The 26,217-nt window shown below is 41.1% G+C and overlaps 1 protein-coding gene across 1 annotated transcript in view; it reads right to left on the bottom strand.

The window, feature by feature from the left end:
• The window catches only part of LOC119228354 (receptor tyrosine-protein kinase erbB-4-like), an 82,649-nt gene that overhangs the window by 35,922 nt on the left and 20,510 nt on the right, over window positions 1-26,217 (bottom strand). Inside the window, exons 8-16 of the mRNA XM_062564895.1 lie at window positions 23,394-23,484; window positions 21,570-21,769; window positions 17,607-17,739; window positions 15,026-15,119; window positions 10,782-10,936; window positions 9,307-9,351; window positions 6,865-6,997; window positions 4,619-4,741; window positions 2,688-2,786 (exon numbers count right to left, since the gene is read on the bottom strand). Of these exons, the coding sequence (XP_062420879.1) occupies window positions 2,688-2,786; window positions 4,619-4,741; window positions 6,865-6,997; window positions 9,307-9,351; window positions 10,782-10,936; window positions 15,026-15,119; window positions 17,607-17,739; window positions 21,570-21,769; window positions 23,394-23,484 (1,073 nt within the window). The remainder of the gene's footprint in view (window positions 1-2,687; window positions 2,787-4,618; window positions 4,742-6,864; window positions 6,998-9,306; window positions 9,352-10,781; window positions 10,937-15,025; window positions 15,120-17,606; window positions 17,740-21,569; window positions 21,770-23,393; window positions 23,485-26,217) is intronic.

The raw sequence follows: 26,217 nt of genomic DNA, 5'->3' as shown, positions 1-26,217 counted from the left end.
TACAGACTGAACTGTCAGGCCGTATGATCCCTTATTCTCTTTAATGTTTCTGGAGGCGAGCGGCAAGGTTCCCGAAGAAACAGCCTATTTTTATTCATGACCTCAGCATCAAAGTGACTCACTGCTTCACAAGACGGTCTTCATGCTTTTGTAGTGACTAAAAATGAAGCAACTACACAAAGGTGAGATTTCTGTAGATTATGTGTCCTGATCAGTTCTGAACCGCTGATATTAGAAATGATGCTTCCGGACAGTAAAAAGGTCCATTTGAAGAAGCTGCTCCAGTACATTATTGATAGAGCTTTGAACTCCCCTGCAGTGTCAACGTCTTTTATGTGAGGCATTTTCAGAGTAAGAAAACATATTAATAGTTCAAGAATATGATGGTGGTATCATACGAACATATGCAGCCTCATTCATCTGATACAAAATTCAAGCCTACACAATATATAGACTATGAAATCCATGTAACTATAAATAATACATGATAGTACATAGAGAGAGAGCTACAACCACAACATTTAACAAAACAAATTACATAGTTAAAGTTGAAGTTTTACTGTGATTGTCTATAAATTAAAAATACTTTATACTTTACCTATATATTGGAAAATAGCTTTATTACAAAACATGAGTCAGTCGATTTGCTTTGAAAAACCTAAATTGTGAGATTCATTTATTTGGAGTAATAATGTGATATCTACTTTAGAAACATAATGTTAAATTTATATAAATGTGAATTGAACACATTAAATACTATGAGGACATATTAAAATACTAGTAAGTAATGTATTTCAACTTATATGTAAGTGGAACAAAACAAACAACATAAAAATCTCAAGAAAGATCATCGCCGTTTACCTTTTTTTATCCTACAGTCCTTTTCTATAAAGAGTGATTCACAAATATGATTTTTCTGAACAAAATGTGAATGAAATGAAAACATGTAGTTGTCGTATACGAGGGAAGCCACAGTCACAGATACTGTTACCAGATCCCTCGTAGCCCTCCACTGGATTCTCTGGGTAATCTCATCTCCTCCAATCATCAAACCGGAAAATACAATCACGGCGCAACTTATTAACACCATCGGCATGAACCTGGGGTGAAGTGTTACTCTGTCCCCGCGAAGCTTTAACTCCTGCACTGTCCGTCTGCTCCGAGCAGGACCCTCATCGAGGTCATTGCGCTCTCTGATCCCGGCTCAACGCATTCACCGCGGCCGCGCCGAGGGCAACGTATTCGGGTAGGCGCGCCCCTAATTGGCCAGAAAGACTCTCGTGCAAGCTTTCATTGGCCGTCTTGGCGATCAAAAGTGTCGAGAGCAGCGTTACCCATGGAGCCCAGTAGAGGTCGGAGCCTGTGTGATGAAGAACGGCCCTGCTGAATAATATACACAAGGTTTCTGCTTCTCTCGAAGCAAGCCTTGAGCAAGATTTTGTCTTTTATTACACGGCATGTCTGCCTTCAGCAACTATTGTGTTTGCACACATTCACCTGTGCACCTGTAAACACGTACATGTCTGAAAATCTGACAACCCGGCACTTGTTAAGACACTGACAGATGGGGTCTGGTGTTTTATAAGCTGGGCCCAACATTTTGGAGCATTTGATTATTGTCTAGTAACCACCCTGCGTCTAGGTGCTCCAGAGGTGGGGAGAAGGAAGCTCTACATGTTGACAAAAATATCCCAAACTAACAAACACGGAGTGAAAGATGTTGCAATTGATTGTGGCCTGTAGATAAAAGTTCACTAGGCAAAATTTTAAAAAGTGTGTGCCTTTGATAATGGCTGATAATAATGAATTCATTTTGCATACACAGTCACGTCATCTGACTGAGTTGCATAGAGGACGGGTGCGGGGGGGGGGCGGCTATGTGTAATGGTGGGCACACGTGTATGCAGACAAGCACACACAATTTACAGTAATTCCATGCACGTTTAGTTAGTAAATGCATAACTAGAGATTAAATATCTCTATCCCTCATTATAAAGTAAAGCCCCACATTGTGTCGTTACTGATAACCGGTTCTCTGATTTGTCAGACAAGCCCTCAAAATATGGAGAGCATTAAATTAAACACAAAAAGAATATTAATCAAAGATGTCCTGATAAAAATAGAAGCTTGTACTGTCAAACGCAGTGTGAAACATGAGTGCCTGCGTGTGCATGTGTGTGGATGGAGGCTATTTCATCAACATTGCATCATCATAGGATGATCATTTTCTTTTTTCTTTCAATTTTCCTTTTGAAATGAGCCGTGATGTGAATATTTTATAAATAGGGCCTTTTGCACTGGGCCCGGTGCCTGTGGCATGGTGTGTGTATGTGTGTGTGTGTGTGTGTGTGAGTGGGGTAGTTAGGGTGTGTAAAAATGCCCTGAAAGGTTCTCTTCTGGTGTCAATGGAGTCTGACTGTTGTTCAATTGGCTTCATTCAATCAAAAGTGGGCTTAATACATTACTGAGTAGTGTGTTCAATCTGTCCATACAAGATGGGTAACGCGGTACCAGTGTTAGAGTCACCAATGCAGCAGTGCCCCGTTATGTAAATGTTGGAACTGTTGTACTGACCCGACCAAATATGTTAATGTCAATGCATTTCATGAAACACTAAATTAAACTGGTGGAAAACTAGAAGAAACTTGCATGGTTAATGGCTTAATTGTGGAGTTGAACATACTCACGTCCATGAACTCAACGTTAGCCTTTGGTCCAGTGGCCTCGTTTAGGATTTTAACAGCGACAGGAATCTTCACGGATTCACCCTCAGGGATCCAAATACCCTAAAAAACACAACCAGACAATGAGTCGTCGCACTGGAGGCCAAGTCACCAAGCGCAAACTCGCTAACATATTATTAGGCAAAACATGTTAACGAGTTGACCGTGAATCTCATTAAATAAAGTATGGATTTTTCAAATTGAACGTGTCAGCTGTCTTAATAACCATCTTCCATATCCTATCGATGGTATCAAATGTTCTGCATGCTGCATGATTATGTGGGATTTTACCCTTCAAAAAGACAGGCAAAACTGTTTAATCATTTTGAAGTATCCAATTTCAGGCGGGACTAAAGTGAATAAGCAGCTGCCAAAGTGGCAAAGCTTAACAGAGAAGAGAAATAAAGGGCCTCCCAACTTTTTTTTTTGGTGTTCCACCTTTGTTCTGACCTGATTTGACAACACATCCCCAGTGACAGAAGGTCCAACACCTCTGAACACGGAGTTAAAACACCTGTCCTCACGTCAGCGGACGAATGTTTGAGTGTGAGAGCCTGTAAGGGCTTGAAATGGTGAAGATGTAAATGGGACAGCAAAGATTGACGTTTTTACATTTTTGACGTCTTTCTGGCTCTTTCCCCACAAGATGAGCGGTAATTTATAAAAATCGTATTAGTTTGGGTCAAAACAGCTTAAAAAGGGTGTTGCATCTTTATTCCTTAATGTTTCTGTGTAAAGTGACTAGTGCCCTCCTCCTTGTTTAGGTTTATGTATATCTCCATGCTTTTACCGCTCGATTTGTGGCTAATTCCCTTGGGCAAAGTCAGCATCTAACACTGACTTATGGAAAGGGTTCATGGAGGGCTCAAGTGCTTTCTCCCACAGAGCCCCCAAAGACTCAACCGTTTGAGAGAAGCTACACCGAAACCCTCACAGACTTTGCGGGAGCGAGCCTTAAAGTCGGCGAGTCCGAAAGGGTGGAGATTGCGATTGGAAAAGTCTTTGTACTTTTGCACTGATTATAAATATTCACCCGGATTAATTGCCATTCTTTCTCTTAATGGGATTTAAATATATTAGGTTTTCTACAATACACCTGATAATCATTTCCAAACACCACACAAATTGTCCTGAATGCCTTGAAACTAGCGCACGGTGACCTGTTGTTGACGCTGTTAATTGGAGGCCACTGTGCTTTCATGGATTATTTCTAAATCTCCATAAACATGTTTGCCCCTTCTATTCCAATCAGGGATATAGATTGTATTAATTAAAACAAATCACTGTCCATCGTAAACCAGACTGCGCTGGAGCTCATTGTGATATTAAGGACAATAAGCTGCTGATGGCAGGAAATATCTGAAAATGAGCACAATGTTCCTCAAGAGGATCCAGAGGAGGGCATCCGAGTAGCTCTCTGAAGGCCACGCGAGGGAAACCGCGTTTGGTCCTGGGGCTCTCTTCACAATGGACAATATACTGTAATATGCATAGAGATTCCCCAAGGAAATGTGTGAGATATTGATTTGAAATTATTTTTTTTCTGCTACCACAACTCGGATGCACAAATTTGCTATTTATGGATCTACAAAAAAGACCAATGATGGTTTCCGTTTAAGAGTCTGTCCTCATTTCAGCTGTGTCCTTCTCTACCTCTCCTCAAGTCATCATCAGACTGGTGGTGTCCTCAGATACCTCCGGGGGGTCTCAGGGTCTGCTATTACTTATTCTTTTCATCACACTCCTTCAGCCTACTGTCTCATTTCCTGCCATTAATGGCAGTGCAATTCATCTCTCCTGTCACTCTTTTCCTTTTTTCTTTTTAAACTGAGCATTTGTTCACGTACAACCTGAAACGCATGCAAACTCTAGCTATCATTCTTTCGTGCATTTACCTTGTAAACAGTCCCGAAGGCCCCGGACCCGAGAATCTTGACCCTTTTGAGTTCTGTCTCTTTCAGAATCCGAAGCTGGGCTTGATTGGGCGCAGTTCCACTCGGCGTCAAAGGTTCCACCAGCTAAAACACATCCAGCAAAACACACAGAGATTAAAAACATTATCACTTGCACAGCAATTATATTTCATAGAAACACAAAACACGTTCAATAATGTTCATGTGTAGGTACATGCGATTCAAAAACTAAAATCAATTGCAAAAAGGCTGTTTCCAAAAACTCATATTATTTCCTTGAAAGTCTTTAAAGAGAATCATTTTTATGGACCTACTTACATCTTTAAACAATAATGATTTCTTAAAATAATGTTGCATAAAAAAATTCAATTGAATTCATCTTATCGTGCAATTTACCTACTCTACCTACTGTCCAGTACTTCAGGTGATAGGGGGGTTACAATTACATTGTTATTGCAACAAGACACATGCAGTTCAATTATCATTTCAATATCATAAGTGAGAGATTTAATATGCGAACTGAAGAGGGATATGGAGAAAGGTGGATGAAGAGGGAGAAAAAGAGGTGGGTGAGGTGGATAATTGTGGAGCCTGACACTTTTGTTGTCTCATTACTCCTCAAGTGGAGGAACGGACTGATTTAACAGCAAGTGAGGGAGAAAGATTATAGGATGGGAGGGAGGGAGGAAGAAGTGGCACGGAGAGGAAATGTGGCGGAAACAAAAACAACAAGACAGCGATGGAGAAGCGGGTGGCTGAATTAGTCAAAGGATGCAAAAGCATAAGAGAGGGAGCAATATAAAAAGAATTAGGAGAAGAGTGGAAGATTAGAGAGGGAGGGAGGGCAAAGATGGGGAAACTGAGCAAGAGTGTAAATCAGCTTGGCTGTGGTTGGCAACTTATGTCCCCCTGGCTCATGGTTACCATTTGATTAAAAACAATAGCCATTCTTCATTTAAATGGAATAACAAATCAGCTTCTGCAGGGTGGAAACAAGAAAGCCGGGGGCCACACAAGCGTATACAAACACACACACACACACACACACAATACAATACAATACAGATGTCTCAGGAAGGATCCACACACACACACAGCTGGGAGCTGTTCAGCATAAGAAGTGCTGAAGACGTGGAGGCAGTGTAGCAGCCACGCTACAGCACATCGGCTCTGGGATTCACGAATACTTTGTTTTTGCTCTTTTCTCATGAAAGACACCTTTTTAAAATCTCTTTTTAGTAGAGAACGCAACAATCACATTAAGATCATATGAGATATTGCGTTTTTAGTTATTATATACTTCCTTTTGTATTAAAATGCACCACTTCTGCTAGCTGCCGTTTATCATTGCAGCACATTTAGAAGAGACAGCGGGCTTCCTCTGCATGCTGTGTGTAAAGTACTCGCCATTAACTAAAAAAGACATAAGTAATCAAGAAACAGCGACAGTACCAAAGTCTGCATAGACGAGAGAACCGCAAGTATGATAATAAGCCGTATCGGTGCTATTTTGTCATTACAGAAGCTATTGACAAAGCCACTTAATGGGTACTTGTTCGCTCCGAAGAGGGAGAAAGCGGTGAAACCACACCGCACTGTCAAAATGAACACACAAGTGTATGAGATGATGTGCTCTTCTTGCTCCGACACAAAGGGAGAGTGCCTTTTCCGCTTCTAATGGCATGGTCTCACGCCTCGTCCAAACAGAAGTGTCCTCTCCAATATCGCATGGGAAAGGTAACACCTGAGCCTATGAGTTTGTTACCACCTCGGCAGTCACCATCTGTACACAGTGAAGTCTCATTCGTATCTCTATCACTGTATTTCTCTCATGGCATACAACACGTGCACACTGCACTGTGTGTGTGTGTGCTATGCATGCACACGCACTCTCGTTGCTAGATCACACACAGACGCGCAATATTGCAATCATAAAGATTGAGACAAACGTCCTCAAGCACTTCCTGTGTTTTGATTTTGCCAAATTTGTCATGTGAGGAACTGTGTGGAATCTGTTAAAATATATTCATCATTGTACCATTTTCACTTTATATCCCCTTAATCCTTTTATCTTCTATTTGGCCACTATGTTTTTTATGTTCCTGTTAAATCACAAGCTGTGGAAAAGTCAGCCAAAAACACCTTTTTAAGTCATACGACTTCCACCAATTTCCTTGATCCATACTCTTGCACATCAGCTTCTCTTTTCTCGATTTTTCATTGCTCACCTCGGTCTCCAGGAAGCGACGCAGGGCTCTTTTCTTCTTGATGTTCTTCCGGCGCATAGACACTGCTACGCTTAACGCCATGATCACCAGCAAGAAGAGGCCTCCGATCACTCCTGCTGCGATCAGAGGGGTTCTGAGGACAAGAAACCGGAGGGGGAAAAGAAGGAAGGAGGCAAATTAGTAAATCATGAAGAGACAAGACGAGCATGCAGTCGATTGGGGAAAGCATGAGCCATTATCTCCAGGGGGTCGGCGTCACAGTTGATGAGGACAAAAAGATTGGAAGTGGACTTCAACAAACACATTGAACATGTCTCTAAGTATATGCTTATGTGGGCGATCCCTTGAAAATCTTTTCACCTGCAGGTTGGAATTATTTTCCCAAAAGCAACGCGACTCTATGCGCTCTCCTTAAAATCAACGCTGTGATCAGAAACATGGAAGAAAACCATCAAAGTGAATTCTCAGCACCACACTGAGGCTGTCATCAAGCCTCTTGATAGTTTCCCTGTTATGCTCTTCAAACTGTCTAGAGTTTTTGTGGGAAAATGAGCGAATCGAGTTGGCTCCGTAGTACCCAACTCCCGCTTGGTTTTTGCTTTAATCAAAGAACTTAATTTGATCAAGGCACACTGAGACTCCGTCCTTAATCAAATGAAAAATACTGTTGGTCAGGACTGTATTTCACAGACTGCAAAAAAACACACCAAATATCACATGTCTGTCGCACCTGGAGAGCATTGACAAGTAATTATTTTTAAATGTAGCATATATCTGTGGTAGAAAAATATAATATAACTACGGAATATTTTAAATAATGCTTCATATCTTTCAGACTGCGTTAGTGGAGCGGATTAGACTCTAATATCAGTTCATTATATGTGAAGCTAGAAAACATATAAGGCTATGTATAACAGGATAACATAGTTAAGCAGCTTTTCAGCCCCTCTAAAGCTTAAAATTTAACAGGTTCTTTACTTTGTTTCATCCGTCTTAAGTAGTGGGCTTTAGATTCGCTGCTACAGTCGGCTCTGCCGTATCCACCTGTTTCCAGTTTTAGGATCCGCTGAGCAAACTGTCTGCTGATTGCGGCTTTTTGTAAAAAAAAAAAAGTATAAAAAGCAAAATAAAAACCAATGCTTTGTATTTGTGTCTATACGGCACTCGTCGATAAAAGTCGGTCGCTAATCAATCAATAAGAAAGGTCAGCGGCGATCTGACCAAACGCGTTCATGCACGAGGGGCCAATCGGGGACCACGGGGATATCAGACAACAGGCAGACCTTCATTCAAATGGGAAAGATGGAACCATGTTAGATGGGGAAGTACATTTTAACAAACTGAATATTACACGAGTAGGTGACACAAAGGGATTAATCCGGCTTAATCAGATATGCGCACAATCTCTACACAAGGTGCACGTTAATACCACGTGGAGTGATGGCCTTTGAAGGCTTAGCTTAATCATGTATTTCTGATAAGATATTTTTAGTTGTGTCCGAAAAGTCATTATCTCCGACAGGTAACCGATCTGCATGACACCTCAGAACAGGGAACTAAGAGTGGGGTTTGCTGGGCATCCAATGCTTCAGACCAGCTACAGGTATCAGAAATCATTTCTACCTTCATATTGTTGTTTTCCCAAAGACTTCAGATCTTCAGAACAAACATTTGTGATGTTTAGCAAATCTCTGGAAAGCTTCTCTAAAAAGATTACTTTCTCCATTTATTTTCTCAGTAAAAGGTTCATGACCGACTATTGATCTGTACTAAATAGTTCCAAGTCTTTGTATTTAACTGAATGGAGCTTATTTCTGAAGCTACGCTGCAGAACAGTGTGTTTCATATGTGCAGTCTGAGGGCCTGCGTTATCACACATTGTCTTTTACCATTGGCGGCGCCGTGCACGTGATCTCAGTAATTTCTTATCTGCCGGGCGCTCACCCCGCCTGTAAACCTTGTTTTTCCCCTTTAACAATATTATACCCAAAACAACACCCAAGAATTCCCAGAGCCACTTGATACCAAACTGCTTCTCTTATGCAATCTTGAATCCATTTGTTGTAAACTGCCTTTGTTTCCTCACCCTCTCAGAAGCCTTCGAACAAAAGCTAAAGCACTTTCAATTCATCAAGAACCAGGCAAAGTGGTTGTGCGTGCACAAACACAAACACTCTCTCTCTCACACACACACACACACACACACACACACACACACACACACACACACACACACACACACACACACACATTGAATCATGCACACACAGAGGCATTAAGGACACTCTGGGATTTTGGACCTTGCAGCTAGCCATTAATCAGAGACGTGGCTCCCTGAGATTCTTTTGGGTACGTGCGTGATTGTCCTTGTGCACGTGGTGTGTGCTCCAGTAAAAGTGTGCTTTTCGTATGGAAGGCAATACACGGAAATTCATGTTGTACCTGTCCATCCAGCCAATACAGTCTTGCAGTCTTGGTCCAATGCACCTGTGTAAACAAGCATGGGACAAGCAAAGAAATGTAGACATTTAGAGTTTGTCAGCTCTGAGGATGATGAGACAGGAGCAATACAGTGCTGATTAGTGAATATATATATATATATATATATATATATACACAAAATGTAAAATTTGTAACCCATGTCATGTGACATATACGCTTTAGCGAGAACTGATGTTGGCTTGAATCCTTTTTTTAATCTATAGGCTTCCTAGATTACAGCTCACGACTTCAGTAACATACACAAATACAGGACTAATCAGTCCATAAGATTCACATTTGTATTATTCACTCTGTACAAGGAAACCCATTTTATGTTGCACATTTCAGAGAAATGTAACACAATACAGTATATAACCCATTTGGAAGTAAAGGTGTTTGCTTTACTGTGCGCATCGCAAATGAAAAGGAACTGTATTACTTTGAGACCATCCATTATTTTCAAAGTAACTTCATTCAAGGGTTGGTCGTGTTTCTGATCACACATGCCACCTTTAGCCAGGATATTGCTTTTGTTACCCGTGTCCGTCTCTTCCCCTCTTTGTCTAGCCGTCTCGCTTTCCTCTCTGCACCCAGCTTGTTTATTTGAGGGGTGGATCTCCTTACGGAGCTATACCTTTTCGACACAGTCTCATCCCGCTGTTTTCCATTCACGACCGGATTGCTATGCTCAAGCAAGGGCTGTCACTCAGGAGAGTAGAGATAACACACAAGGACGTGACATAAACTCCCTGTGGAGCTCAATGTAAAATGATGTCTTAGCATTCATTGTTGAATATAGGCGATCAGGGGCTAGTGAGCGATGGAGAGTGATAAGGGACGTCCATGACGCCTAACTTTCAACCTTTGTCTCCTCAGTCTCATTTTATGCTTTGCCTCTGTAATAAACTATCATGCAATTTACAAGTTGTGGAATTGTTACATCTTATCGGCATGGATAGGGCGAGGGAATATTTCTGATCATGCACCTATTAATCACAGTATATGAGAGAAAATTGCACTTAAGGGGGAGACAATGGGAAAGAATGATACAGAAATTCTAGTCAGGAGAAAGGTTAAAGGATTCATGGGGTAAATCTAATGTGATGATCCATTGGAAGTTTTCCTGTATTCCACTTTGTGGTAAACATTTGGATTTTTTGTGACATTAAAGTTACCAAACAACGGTCTTATTAGCAATAAACTGTCACCTAATCTCCCGTTGGACTTTTCTAATGCTTAGTCACCGTGCTCTCAAACCATCTAAGATGACAAATGGTGGAAATGTTGCAATGGTTTTTTTTTCTGGATGAATGATTGCTGGTTGGTTTCATTCATCTTTCCTAGATTGAAGGAGCGTTAGAAGGGTATTACTTTTGTCAGAGTCATGACCATTGAATCCCACACCTGTGATTAGTCCTCGTCCCGACCGCTCTTACCCCTGAGTGCAGTTGGCGTGGCAGGGATGGCATTCGTTATTGGACTCTGCATACTTGAAGATGAAACTGTTGGCACCTTGCAGGCCATCGGGACACTTTTCAACACAGTTAGGACCATCCTTGAAATGGACGCATTTCACACATCGCTCGGGGCCCTATGGAGAATGACAAAAAAAAGGCATTTGTTCCTTCTCTTTTCCTTCTAAATCCGCAGATTTTAACAATGTACTTGTGTGCATAACCATCAGTGAGGTGCTTTGTTGCCATTTGCAGGGCACTTATCTGACTGAAACACTGATTTTATTGTTATTACTGTCATAACGATAATAAATCATTGCTAGCTAAGCCGGATCTCTGGACACCTTTCTTTCACAGATACTGACTGATTTTACGGATTATTTTTAAGTTTCTTGTGGAGAAACAAAATAAACTGTAAATATCCGGGGTGTCACAAATTTAGCGGAACAAAACTTCAGCTACAGTGCGTAATGTACACTGATTGATGGGTAGATTTCAATGTCAATAACTGCAGGTTTCTCAACTGCTTTATGGACTAAACTGTTGTGCTTGTGTAGCGGGGGAAAGATAGACAACAGCGAGCCAAAGACAGAAAAGGCAAAAAGTACTATGGAGTGATAAGGGAAAGTGAGGGAAAGGAGAGAGAGTGTACTTGGAAGGGGGAAAGGCAGCAAGAGCGAGCAGGATATAATGTGAATAAGAGAGAGAGAGAAAGAGGGAGGGCAGGGAGGGAGCAGACAGGGCGCATAAAGCAGTGTGAGCGGAGCAGGCAGATAATAACCATCGCTCACAGCACACACAATGACCATAACAATCCGCCTAGAACAGGATTTATGGAGCTAATATAAGCGAGGAGAGAGGTAGGGGAGGAGAGGGAGAGGGGCAAAGAGCTCTCCCACACAGGCCTCGTGTCATCAAAAGGCCTGAAGAACATCTCATTGACAAACATCTCACACACACACACACAGGTCCACAAACCAGTGGTGGAAAAAGTATAAACATTCTTGTAAGAGTAACACTAACAAATTGTAGCACTTATAATGGCTCTCGTCTATATCTACAAGTTGTAAATCGGCTTAGTTGATCAAATTGCACATTCTTGTTCTTCTGAGTTTGTATCCTTGTGCTCATCCTTATTGCTAAATGACATGTAACGTAAAGATAGTAAGAATCTGCAGTAAATTCTAGTTTGAGCAGATGATCCGAGCGTTGGGTGTAACTGTATTTTAAAACGTATCCCAGGACTCGTGTGTTCTACCTCCTAGACATATTTAACTCCCTTCTCTTTTTTGTAAGGGATATTATTTAGCCACAGTTGAATTATTTTTGTTCCGCCTGTTACTTGCCTTGCTTTCGTGACACATTACAGACATACCTGGCAGGTCACTGCACTCCACCGAGTGCACCTTTGTAGTAAAATGCCATAGCTTGTAGTTACTTTTGCATCAAGTTTACAATTTGGGATTTCATTCATTCTCAAGGTTCATGTGAGGAATCTGAGAAATCTCACCTTAATTAAATCATGTCATCATTTTTCAAGTGAACTGATATCAACTCAGACATCTTAAATGTCAAAATTGGGAGCAAAATATTTTTCTGTAGGAGACACAAGGCTTATATTCCCTATAATAGAAATCTTCATCTGAAAAGTCAAGTTCCAAAATGTGGTGGAATAACACACATTGAAGAATAAAACCTAGAGTGAAATTATACAATTATACTTAATTAAATGGGTTAAGTGAGAGCACTTAATTGCGTAAAAGTAGTTAACTTCCAACACATGCATACAACGTGAGTGGGATCACCAAGCCTGCATCATAGCAACAAACACTCACATGTCCACAATTCACACAATAATCAGCACATGCATTTACACATACTTTCACAATCACTGTTTGCACTAAAGGGGAAACCAAGGTAAATAGATGACAAATGCACATAATTATCCTATCTCAGGTGGAGGAATGTGTACAGGTGATTTTTCATACATGACTACAAGTAGTGTCAATGCAAGAGGCTTGTAAGCATGTGTCCATGTGTGTGTGTGTGTGTGTGTGTCTCTATGTGTTCTTGAATGCATGTAATCAAATAACTGCATGTTATCTTTGTAACTTGTGTGCGTGTTTATGGACGTGCATCCATCCCAGTATATTTATGCAAATTGAAGGTCTTGTTGCTCCCTTTGGCTTTAGCATCGATCCCGACACTTTGCTTTTCTGAGTGTCTTCCCACCCATTGCTATTTGTGTGTACGTGTGTGTGTGTGTGTGTGTGTGTGTGTGTGTGTGTGTGTGTGTGTATCCATTAGTGGCGTTAGCAAGCCAAATTGGGACAGAGAAAACAAACAGTTTGGTCCAGCAGGGTATCAGGAGAGGGGAAAACTGACAGGGACTCAGTGTGTCGCGACCGAAAAGTACCCTGCTGTAAATTCAAATCGCTGTGCTTGTGCACTTACTTTTATGTGATCCGTTATGTGTGGAATTGAATACTTCAATTTCTCCCCTTTGTTTTTTAACAAACACCAGCATCTCAGGCCAATTGACAATTCATCATTTTGGTGTCAGCGTTTATAGGTGGGCAGCCATATAAAAGGCTTTTCAAGCCTTTCACTATGCTCGTGTGCATCAGAAAGGATTTACAGGACAATTTACTATGATTCAATGCAAAGACCAAATCATCATGCTCTGCAGTTTTTTTTACTGCTGTCTGTATATATACTCCACAAGACTACTCCACAAAATGCAATAATGATGAGGTGGAGACTTATTTAACATATGATATTAGAGAGAAAAGGGGCATCAAAGAACAAATGTAAAAAAAAGAGGGAAATGCCTCTTTCATCAATGGAGTAATACAAATAGGGGTTTGAAGACACTAATACTAAGATCGCAATCTTTCATACTTACCTTTTTTTTGCAGTGATGCATTGCAGATCTACCTAAAACTCTGTTTCAATAGGGTACTTGAATTGTCTTGTGTGGCCTTTGTGATATGTTTACAACCTAAACTAATGCAGATCCACCAATTTTGCAATTTTGCATTATTTTTTTTATTTTTCCACTGCTGGAAGAGAGCTACAGAAATCCGTGTGATTGCATTCTTTCTGCAGCACTTATCTGCGCACGTCTAAGAGGCAAAGTGCGCGGCTCTGGGGTATCAAACTGACAGCCAAGATAATGAAACAGACAAATCTCATCCAATAACAACAAATCAAAAACAACTTAAACCAACAACCACATGTGGCCTTTGCTCCCTGCCTGTTTTCACACAAAAAAACACATGAAAGTTTTGGAAACATCTACTTCTGAACTGTATTGGGCAAACTAGTCGGACAGAGTGTGATGCGACACACAAAAAACAGCACACTGGCCCCTCTGGCTTGCATCTGTCGCAAATCATCCCTCTCCATCAAGAAGCGAGATACAATTTTAAGAGAAAGCGCAGGGTCAGAGGCCTCATGTGGCTGTGGGTGTAGTGTGCAGGAGAGGCGCGCAGAAATGAAGGTCAGGGATTTTCTGTACAGCTGCGACCGAACAATCTTTCAAAGAGCGTCCATGATTCTCTAAGTGCTCGTGCGGAACGAAAGCCTTCTGGATAAAAGATAAATAAGATAAAAAAGTACTTTTAATTGAAAAACGAAGAAAGAAAGAAAAGAATGGCTGTCGCGCCATACATTTTTGGATGTTTAATTCAAATAAAAACATTCAAAAGGCGTGGATGTGCTGATAAACCCCCCCCCCCCCACTGTGGTTTCGCATGCAACTTAATGCTGATATTAGCTTAAACAATCAGTTTTACCGTTGACTCGGAACATGAGGCGTAATCAATAGCAGAGCTGTAAGGCACACTCCTGACTGCTATACAATAATTAATCATAGTCCAAGATGACCACAGGGAGTGTCTGCGGCTCCAAGTCATTTGGTTTGTGGTGAGTGTCGAAACGCTGTGGCCTTGAACACTTCTCTGTGGGGGGGCTCAACACTGAAAACAACAGCCCTTCATTCAAAGTTCTGCTTTTTGTTGGTCCAATTCATTGTTGGCTTTAGTCTTTGTTGGTGGAGGAAACAGGAAACATACAGGATATCAACACCTTCCCTGAAAAAAGTCAGTCTTACCTTTAGTTTGAGTTTTTCGAATGTAATAAAATAAACAAATTCTATATTAAGATGACACAAACAAACGAGCGCTTCGATGTCTGCCTTACTATTGTTTTTCTATAGAGCTTACCGGACCGTTGCAGGTCAAAGAGTCGTCGTCAGCTTGTTCACACTGCGCATCACACTCCACACACACTGATCCGTTGGCATATTCTCGAATATCCCTGAGAGAAAAAAAAAGAGAGGAGGGATCAAGATGGTCAGCGAAAAGCGAGGGATAGCCGGTTGAGAGACGAGAAGGAGGGCTAAACACTATTTGTGAAAAACATTAACCATTATGGCTACAGCACAAAAATAGAAAAACCCTGTACATTCTCAGAACATTTCCTTTATACACAATAGTCAAAAGGGGTCAAAAGTTTGGACACAAAAGTTTATTGAATTGATGATAAAATTTGTCCACACCTTTGACTGGTACTTTATAAATCAGCTAATTCTGTGAACATTGTGTGCAAAAGGACCAAAACAGTCCATTGGAGGAGATCTGTTGGATTTGCGCTAAATACAAATCTCAGTGTCAATATCACAATTTAATTTCCAGAATATTCTCATGCAGAGCTTTGGAAATTTTCTATACACAATTTTTTAATCAAGTTTAGGATGTCATTTCAAGAACAATGGAGCGAGAGGGAGTGATTAAAAGTGATAGAATATTTGTAGTGGAAAGAAATGTGCCGGTTTTAATCTGCAAGTACGAGGGAGGCTTTCAAATTAAAGGTCAATATATGTCGTCCCAACATTAAAATGCAGTCTCAAACGCGCATATATACATGCAGCCACATATTATTGATATACCCACACTAGCTAATTCGCTTCCTGCACTAGTGATACCATCACGCTGCGGGTCGACGCAGTTGAAAAGGTGCAATGCAATACCTCGCGAGGGGTTCAATACTTTCAAAAATCAATTAAATTAAGTGCCTTGTTATTCAATTTCTGAAATCCCCTTATAATAGCAGAACACCAGAGTGGCCTCGAAAAGTCATTAACTTTGACCACAGTGCGGCTGAGTTAGCACTTTAGCTTTGTTACCACAGGACAAGGAGAATGACTTGTGGGTTCTTCTGCTTTGGTCGGTGAAGGAAAACAGAGTGTTCCAGCAATAGAAAGACAAAATGTCGCTGGCCCAGTGGGATCTAAATCAAATTAGTATTAATTATGCTTCATCTGGCCTTCATAAAACCTTCCAAGGGTGAGGGAAGGTAAGCCTTTGTCAGGGAGCGTGCTGGTTGAAATAATAAAGGCGACAGTGGCGCTGGAAGATATCTCTGACGCTTGAAATCTGGCTGGTTTGGCTGGACACATTTGCTTTGTGAATAATTAAACCGTGTTATGAATTTAAGGGATAGTAACAAATGGCCCACTTCGAATGGCTGGTTGTTCATTTTGTTCAATTCATTTTCAAATTTGTTGGATGTCTGATGATGGGATACTGAGGTTAAATCTACTCAAACCAGGTTAAAAAGGGGCCTCCAGCGTGCGTTACACACAGTCCTGAGTTTTCCTCAAACTGCACATAGTCCTGCTCTCCTTGTTCTTGTTGACTTTCTGTAACTTGGAGATGTGAAGGGACGGCTCAAGGCTGAGCGAATATACCGAAATAAAGGCTCAAATAGTAACTAAATGTGAAACATTTCAGGTCGGTACTTTTGAGGCACTCAATGTGGTGCTGCGCAGAGGAAGGGGGGGTGTTTGGTCGGATGGTGCGCTGGGGCGGGGCAGGCGGTGTGTGGGTGGGTGCTGACGTGCAGGTGGACAGGTAGGCAGGGCGTGGCCCCGTGCGCAAGCAGTGACTGTGACACGCAGTGACACGCCTAGCCCCCCTGCCCCAACGCCACCCTCTGGTCCTCCTCCTTCCCCTCCAGTGGGCTCAGAACTCAAAGCCCTCTTTAACAGCACTTCTCCTTCCAAGGCTAAAGTGTTAGTAATAAAACTCCTCGGGCTCTATTTTGTTTTTTGTCTTGTCTTGTAAGAGAGGGATGTAATTAAGCTACACCTCTTTTTTTTAAGTCAAGGCCCCCCTATTGTTTTGTCAGTCATTGAGCATTATCACACTAAATTTGACTCAGAGTATACAGAAAAATAACTGCTGAACTCCAAAGCTGTAACAAAGAGCCTCTGGGTGTTTCCGAAGCTCAAATATATACGTTTTATGAGCTGATGCTGCACCACATTTTTCAACAATTGAGGATTATTTGATTGAGGGTTATTCACGTTTCTCTATTTTTCTGTGATTTAATCAGTGGAACACATTGCACTGCTTCTGCTTCACTCCGGAAGTTCCGTCACATACTCCATCAAAGCTCAGACATCAGCTGCAGCACCAGCAGTGTTTTTCTTCTATTGTTAACTTTTTGTTTGTGACTACTGCGTATTTTACGCCACCGTCTTTTTTTTTCAAAGGATTAAGACTGACCTGAAATGAAACCAGACTTTGTGATGTGATTTAGAAGCTAACTTTCTTTTTTGTTGCATCCTGCAGGAAGAGATAAACACCTGCATGACATAGTGGTTAGCTGAAGAGATGTCAAAGTTATCACAATGTGGGTCGGCCCTGAACCCAATCAGGACTTGAGGACAGTTAGAGGACGACGCATGATGCAACCTACCAGTCAGAAGTCATTCAGGCGCAAGAGTGAAGCATGACCTACCCTTCATAAAGATTGCAGGTATCCACACAGGTCCGTCCACGGCTGAAGTATCTGCAGGAGAGGCACTGGTCGGGGCCTGGACCCCAACACCCGGTGTCGGAACACAGCGGGTCACACACCATGCGCTCCTTGGCTGCTCATCAAACACAGACACAGAAAGAGAGTACGCAATACCTTTTTTTTTACTTGCTTTCTATGAGATGAAATCATTTACGTATACATTTTTGAATTATGGATGATACCTTCTTTTAAAACACCACCACCCAATGTTTTATGTATTTTTTCTCCGGCAAAATACTTCCGTACAAAACCTTTTCAAACACTTTCACAAACATTGCATCAATCAGCTCTTTTTAACTTCCCGACATGTGTGCATATACGGCAGAGTAAGATATCTGTTTATACACATTGCATGTACTTAAGCCTATCATTGTAAACTACTCTGTAATATATCTCACTGTGGCAGGAGACCTAAACAGTGCTGTCCTGCTTCATTAAAAAGATGCTGAGCCAGCAATGACACAGCGCTAGTGGGATCCGAGAAGCACCTGCAGGTGCCATGCAGACTCCTTCATTTACTTTAGAAGAAGGGGAGGATTGCCCAATTGCCAAACCTGAAACTTTGAAAGGTTGAATCCCAGCCTTTCAAAGTCAAAATGTACGAATATTGTTGCTTTAATCCCAAAACATGGGTAAGTACTTCAAAACACACAGTCATCGCTGCCACTAGTTGGATGATACAGTTACATATATTTCCGTGTTTGGGATAGTCATGCTCTGCCATTACCAGAATCATGCTTGAATTCCAAAGAGACATCAAAGTGTTAAAGGGCCATATTCTACACTGGGGTCTTTATATCAAATTTCTAAAAATACTCAAATGCTCCTTCGCTTACATCTACTCCTTTCTATTCTCCTCTTGGCTCTGGATCTCTCTCTCTCTCTCTCTCTCTCACTATCTTCTGTTCCACAGCACTCACTTCTACATCCATTGCATCTGAGAGCATTAGTGGAACAAAACCACAGTTTTGAAGCAACACGATGACAGTCCTGCAAATACATTCAGAACTTCTATCACCCCATCTGCATCCAACATAATTCCCCCTTTGTCTTTTTTTTCTCTTCCACTCTCTCCGTAGCCACGAAAATAGTTATGAAAACACGGTTGCTATTCTTGAGGTCTCGGCCACATGTACGCCAGGGGCTATTTCTAGGTGTCAACCATAACATGATCAGAATGCAAAACAAAAACAACAACAAAATCAGACAGGATAGAGATGCATGGGGAAAACAGAAGTCCAGTGTTTCCTTTGAGGGCAGAAGGATGAAAGCGTTGCTTTCCACAAAAGACCAAAACCACCTTCCAGCGCCGCAGGTAAACTGACTATGCAGAGGAATTCTGGGTGCTGAATAAAAGGAAATAAACAAGGGAGAGGAGCGGTTGGATGGGTTTTCTAACTATACAGCAATTGAAAGATCAAAAAAATAAAATCTTTAGATGTTTCTGACATGGTTGGAAAAAGAGAAGCCCACGGGGCTCAGGATCTCAGGTGCCTACGGAGACAGGAGCACATGCTGTGATGATTATGGCAGAGAAAGAAGTATGGAAGACAGAATGAAGAACGGGGAACAAACTGTTAAATCAAAAGAATTGTACAAATAATGTCTTGAAAGTAACATCTAGAATAAGCTTTATGCCTTTGAGTACAAGTAAAGTTGCAATTTGCATGCATGTCTGTCTGTGCATCCTCACTAATATTGTGGTCATATATATATAGATGTAGATTTAATCATCATCATAATGGAACTCATTTTGACTTCTGACTTGACCAGTGTGAAATTGTCTACCTACTAATAAATTCAACAAACCATAGGGGAATGTTGCTTTGGATCAGACTACAGCCGAACACACAGTGAGGGGCTCTATTAATCCAATGCAGTGTTATGAAACTGCTCTTTGACTGAGATCAGTGATGGTGCTGATAACAGCCTAAAGCTCAATATTTGTGTGAACAAAACAAAAAGTGACCACGTTTTTAACCTCAGAAATGCACTCTGAAGACGGCATCATAACCCAAACGTTGTTTTGCTAATTAGGCACGAGTCATCAATATGTCAATATGTAAGAATCCTACCATGAGTTCTGGGATTCATTTTTGTCAAATATTTGCCCCGATGAATTCTAGTAAGTGAAGCTTGTCATTTGCATTGGACCAAAGTCCATTCTCTGCAGGCAACACAGTGTGAAGATGTGACCAAACGCCTTCCTTCTAATGGCATTCCTCTGAAGCCGTTTCTCAGTCGAAACTCAAACTCTTCACAACCGGACTTCAGCCGAGTTCTGACTGTCAAATGATTCATACAAACAAATTGAACGGCTTAAGGCACAAGGAATAGGGTTTTAAAAACGGAGTCTTTAGAACTGAGATTTTTAGAATCATCCAAAGCCAAAACAGGCAGACGTGAGGAGGGCACCGTGTTTGAAGGCCTCGCTGTCAAGACATCGTTTGCATTCAGATCCTCCACCAACTGCAAAAACTCTCAACTCCAGTTATTAAATGTAAATTGTTTGAAAACAAATAGGACTAATACGGCTAAGAACAGACAAAGAATGTTGTATAATGCCTAAATAATATTTGACGAAGCATAACTTTATTCTAAGTTGCACAAGCTAACTAGTACTACTAATGACCTAATGAAAGTACAATTACCACAGCTACTCACTCTCTCTAATAAATACATGGCCACACAGAGAGAGAGAGAGAGAGAGAGAGAGAGAGAGAGAGAGAGAGAGAGAGAGAGAGAGAGACTGGGACGTTTCTGTGTACATTAACTTTAAAATTGTGAGGACCAATTTGAGAAGGTTTCATAAAAGTGGAGACATTGTAGCCCGTCCTCTCCTCTGTTTCAAGGTTTACGGGTTAAGTTTAGGGGTTACGCAATACGTTTTGAGGGTTTAGGTGAGGAAAAGAGAATGCATTATGTCAATGAACGACCTCTAAGAGATAAAAGAGAGGTGTGTGTATGCGTGTGTGTGTGTGCGTGCGTGTCTGTGTGCGTGTGCCAAACACTAAGCAACTGCCCAGGGGAAAGGAGCACATGAACAGTGAAAAGGGGCCAACTCAATAATGCAAATACTGGCTCATTAACGAACATTATGCATGAATGAATAATGTTTCCACACTTGTGGCAGTGATGTAATAAAAAGCCATTTCATTTTTAGGGGTAACATTTTTGTCTCATCACTTCTGATATTTGAGTAATTTAATTTATTCTCAAATGGATGGTTCTGTTGGTCTAATTATCAGATTATTGTTTTTAGTTGTCTTTAAAAATGAGCGAGATAACAGCTACGTTGTTACGACAGAAAGACAAGAGAAACGATAAGCATATTTCTGCTATTTTATGTTCAGTCACCCAGAAAACTGTATTTGAAGAGAAATGGCACATCTCAACATCTCCCAAAATAATTGAGCATTTAGCATTGATTGTAAGAGTGTTGTCTCAATTTGTGTCAGGTCAGCAATCACAAACTCTTGTCAAAACATCAGTGGCTCAAGCCTCGGTTTCACACTAAATGTCAGACCTATTTCTCCAGATTATATCAATCTGTAATCTATTGATGTGTTAGCTGCTGATAGTATGTTAGCTAGAAAACAAACAAGATTTAGAGTAGCAGTACCTTCATTCTTGGGAAATCTGTTTTTTTTGTTCACGGTGCACGGCAACCGTTTTTTCCCTAAATGAGGTGTGATTGTAAACGATACTCTATTTCTTATATATTTATCATTATTATCTATCCATTAGTTATAGCTCATGTGTCATAAAACACAACTTGTTTTCATTCATGCTTCACTCTCCACCAATGCAGTTAAATGCTTACGTCCTTGTTCCATTGCAGAGCAAGGAAAAGTTTGTTCTGGGTGTTCGGACGCACGTGATCGTTTGGGTATTTGGACTTACAGCACTTGCGTGGGCTCTGGTTGTTGCGGACGAGAACCTTCTGGTTTGGAGCACGGAACAGTCTCGTCCAGTTCACAGTGTCGTAGTAGCAAAGCTGGCTGTTCTCTGCAATGTGGACGTTCCCGGCACTGATCTCTCTCAGCGACTGGAGCTGCAGGGACGAGATGCTCTGCTGCTTCAGCACCAGGAGGGAGATGCCACTGTGAGGAGGAGGAGAGGGGAGGAGAAGGGAGAAGGTAAGAAAGGGAAATGATAAGGCAGAGGAGATGGATTCATTTCATAGCATCTAATGCCTTATCGCTTCTTGATTTTATTTATTTCATTGCAAATGGTTGTTGAATGTGCATTGGAATGAAGTCATATGCACCTATTACGTTTCATATTGAGTGGAACATTTCCAGTGTACCACGGGGATTTGTCAAGTTTGAGTGTTTAATGGATTTGTTTGTTTTCGTTTGTATTTAACTCTCAACATAATCTCTGCTTTACTTTAATCACCTGCTTTGTGTTTTCGATGTGTTTAAGGATATATCGTATTAGTTTAAAATATTAACATGGCAACGGCAATATAGCACATGAAGCTTTGTTGATTCGTTATTATATTATTTTCAATTTGGTGCAAGAATGCCTTGTGTCTTGTGTCTTCTAATAATATGTATTGCATGAAAGCAGGAAAATAAATGATAGGAAATCAGATTTTTTACAATGTGAACCTGTAAAAAAATAACTTCCAATCATCTTTAACCTCATGCTGTTATAGTCAATAATAATAACAGATGAGATAATAGCCTCTGAGTAAAATTAGGGTAAATATGTGGTATATTGCACTAAAATATCAAACAGAAGATAAATGAGGGTGCGACTGGTCAGTGGAAAAGTCACATTATAACCACACTTTATAATAGTATAATTATAAATGGTAGATGGACTGTACTTATATCACGGTCTTCTGACCATTCAAAGCGCTTTGACATGACATGTCATCATTCACCCATTCACACCCATTCATGCATTAATGACAGGAGATAGCACACCCAGTGCCACCTGCCCATCAGTGACTAACATGCACAACAATACTACTGCTGATTATCTAGAGTTGTTAAACTTCAATGATACTCTTTATCTGCTTAATTCTATATATTTACTTTATAGCCACTTTGTGTTAAATGCTTGCAACAGCAACAACATAACTTGAACTTATTCCCCGCTATCTTTCTTCTAACCCCCATCCTTCCCCATATCCTTGCAGTTTAGAAATGACAGGAGGCCAGTGGGGTGTCAGAGGCAGAGAGTATGCTGGATCAAGCAGGCTGTAATTTTGACTCCAGCCTGCTGTTTCCATCTACAGGTGGATGACACACGAGAGCATCCATACGCCTACACACACACACACACACACACACACCGCATCGCAAAGTCCACATTATGCCAGAAGCTACGCTGAAACATTTTTTTCCAACCAAAAGTCAAAGCGTATTTTAAAGAACCTTTGGAAAAATCACTAAAATCCAGCTTCGAACAACTGGCTTCTTAAATGTCAAAACGCACAAATTAATGTTTTTTTCTTCCTTCAATCAAACCACATGTACTTTAATTTACAATTATTTGAACACATAAACCAATCCACTTACGTCCTTATTTCAGTTGTAGTTATTTAAACAAGTAATAATTAACATCAAGAATGTCGTGCTGTAGAGTTTTGGACTTGAAGCGGAGCAGCTTTCCCATGTAGACCCATAAGCGCATTATGTACGTGATGCTGAGGCAGTTTTGACACTGCAATTGTATGAATTAAGCTCATGTACAATGTTCTCAAGTGCGTACCTATATAGCGCTCTTCCCCCAATAGTTGCCAGGTTGGAGAAAACACTCAGGTCGGTCATGTTGTCGGGCCAAGACTGGATGTTCAGGAAGCCTAAAAAGTGGAGCACACGCACACGCACACACACACACACACACACACACACACCGTGGTTATTCTGTAATGAGTCAACAGTACTGGCAAACTCATTTCAGCTATCATTTCCTCCATTTCAAAAAGTGGCAAGATTAAAACCACAAGGGAGAGTTGGCGTCTCTCTGGATTCTGCAATATTCCAGGACCATAGAAAGTCCACCAGCTGTGTGTCATCTTAAGGCAGACAAGGACCTCTGAGCTAGAATCAAAGGTTGCGGGCACAAATGCCAGAGAGGAGTTTGGTGCTAGCTATAGGACCGGCGCAAAGTTTGATATAAATCAATATTTTTGCATTTCCTTTACCTGCGTCTCTACTGTTGAATCATTCAAAAGATTAAATAAATAGCTAAGAAGGTGGCTTTGGCTAGGATTTTCAATAATAGATTGAGACATATGAAATATTTAGTTGGCAAAAAGGTAGGGGGGTAAAATGCCCACGTTAACAAACAAATCAGTTTCAGGGGGACTATGAGACCACGGCGAAAATGCAAGGACAGGCCTAAAAAAGAGGTGGTAAGAATCTTGGAAGTAGGAGAAGTTCTAGTATCAAGTTAAAATGAAAAACACAGAGGCGACCAGCTGCGGTTTTATTGACTTCCTGGTAAAGAAGGTAGAGGGCGAGCACACAGTGGAAGGTGAGAAAAGCAGTGTGATCCGCAATCAATGAAAAGTCCATTATAATAAACTGTGTTTTCCTCATGTGAGATACAAAGCTTATCCAGAAAGGGAGGGAAGGTGGAGGGAGGAAAGCAGAGTTGTAGAGAAGAAGGGCCTTCATGGCCTGTTGACGAGAGGAATAATCTTCGACAACACCTTTATCAGATTGTTTACATCGTTTTGTTTGTTATTTTTAAGCAGATGCTTATAGTGCAGATGAAAAAATAAAAAAAATAAGTTGGGTCTTGGTGAGTAACACTATGGTTCATGCAAATTACCCACATTTAGTCCACACCCTCACACTAAAAGTAAAATAGTTATGTCAAACATAACCTCTGACCTCATGGGGTGGGTTTCAGGATGCCCAGGGCCTCTCAAAGGCGCCTTTAAAATCGTTAGTGTACCGGTCAGCAATAATTGTCTTAATGACAGAACCTGCAGTGCTGAGGCACCTAGCAGCTCCATCATGGTGCTCTTCCGGGGTGTGCAGGCGCTTCCTTAGAAAGGCAACAAGCTGCAGGAACATGCTGCAGACTTGTTTTGCTGCTGTAATACTTGGATAATGGTTAATAGCAGCATGGAGTCTGGCATCCATAAACATCACCAAACATGTTTTGATATCCCTTTAAGCTTTTATTTCAGCCTACTTCTGTTGCTTTCTGTTGGTGGATCTACTTACTATCTACTAAGTACAGTAAATAAGTAAAAAACATGCTATATTGGTTTAGGATCAGGTGACTGAGTTGTCCATTGAAGAATTTTCCATGTCTTATCAGTGTCAAATGAGCAGAAAGTAAAGCCCCTAACACCTCAGAATACATCCTGCTTCTTCTACCAGCTGTGACATCATCAAAAAACACCAAATCGACCCAGTCCCATAGGCAGCCTTACACGTCCATGCCAAAACACTGTATGTATTGCGTGGAGCCTAATCGAGGCGTAATGGGAAACATGCATCCATATGTTTTAGTGCCTCTTCCTTCTCTGCCAAGTAGTGGTTTCAGGCAGAAATAGCAACGTTTAATTTTCACAGTGGTTCGTGTTCTGCTGAGAGACACGTCAGCGGCAAAACTACGCACACAAAGTATTCAATCATGGATCCGTTTAGACAAGAAGGCCGTGTACTCAAAAGCAAATGTTAAGAGTGCTTGACCTATGGTAAATACATGAAAATAAAAAAAATAACCCACGCAAATCTGCCTGAGTTGATTTGCCATTCAGCGGGTGCAACCTTGGCTGGTGGTGCAGACTACTTCAAAGAAGAAACAGAAGACTCTTTCAGTCCTTCTTCACTGCTCATTTGAAAGCTAGAGCAATGCCAGTGGTGACCTCGGGGGTCACACAGGCAGGTTGGCTGCCTCTGTCAGAAGTCATGTTCTCTTGACACCTGGGAGAGAGGACACGCTGAGCGGAAAAACACCCTCGACTACGTTGTGTTGGACCGATGGGTCGTAGCCATCACCTGCTCTCAAACTCCCACAGCCAAACAAAAGAGAAGACAGTAGGTAAACTAGTTATTACCTTATTGCAATTTTATCTACTGGGTGTGATCTCTAGGAGTTGAGCTAATTACAGCATTGGTGACGAGGAAGTATTCATATTCAAAACCATTTTATATGTTTTCAGGTTGTATTCAATCCCTGTTTTGTCGTGTGATTGTTATAGTTGATGCGATGTCCGTTTTCTTTCATTTCGTTTTAAATCCTTGAATTTCTACATTTGTCAAAAGCATCGATCACTGTTGACCAGCTTATGACAACTTGATGGAAACACACAAAGCAAATGGTTAATATTCAGGAGCTGACCTTTAAATGGGACGACAGATTAGCAGATCATTGATTTCTGTGGCCAGTATCTTTTTTTCCACTTAAGGAAGATACTAAGATTATCAATATGATCTGGACAGAAAGACGTGTGTGGTTGGCTCATTTCCGTCTGGTACTGTGTTTGCTGTTGCCATAACAACACAGTACTTTTTTTTCAAATCACATTTAGATTAGAGAGAAAAAAAACAGTTTAACAAACATTGCCTAG

This window comes from Pungitius pungitius, chromosome 10 (genome assembly GCF_949316345.1).
Source record: "Pungitius pungitius chromosome 10, fPunPun2.1, whole genome shotgun sequence".
Taxonomy (NCBI): domain Eukaryota; kingdom Metazoa; phylum Chordata; class Actinopteri; order Perciformes; family Gasterosteidae; genus Pungitius; species Pungitius pungitius.
This window is presented reverse-complemented; position numbering and strand designations above follow the sequence as displayed.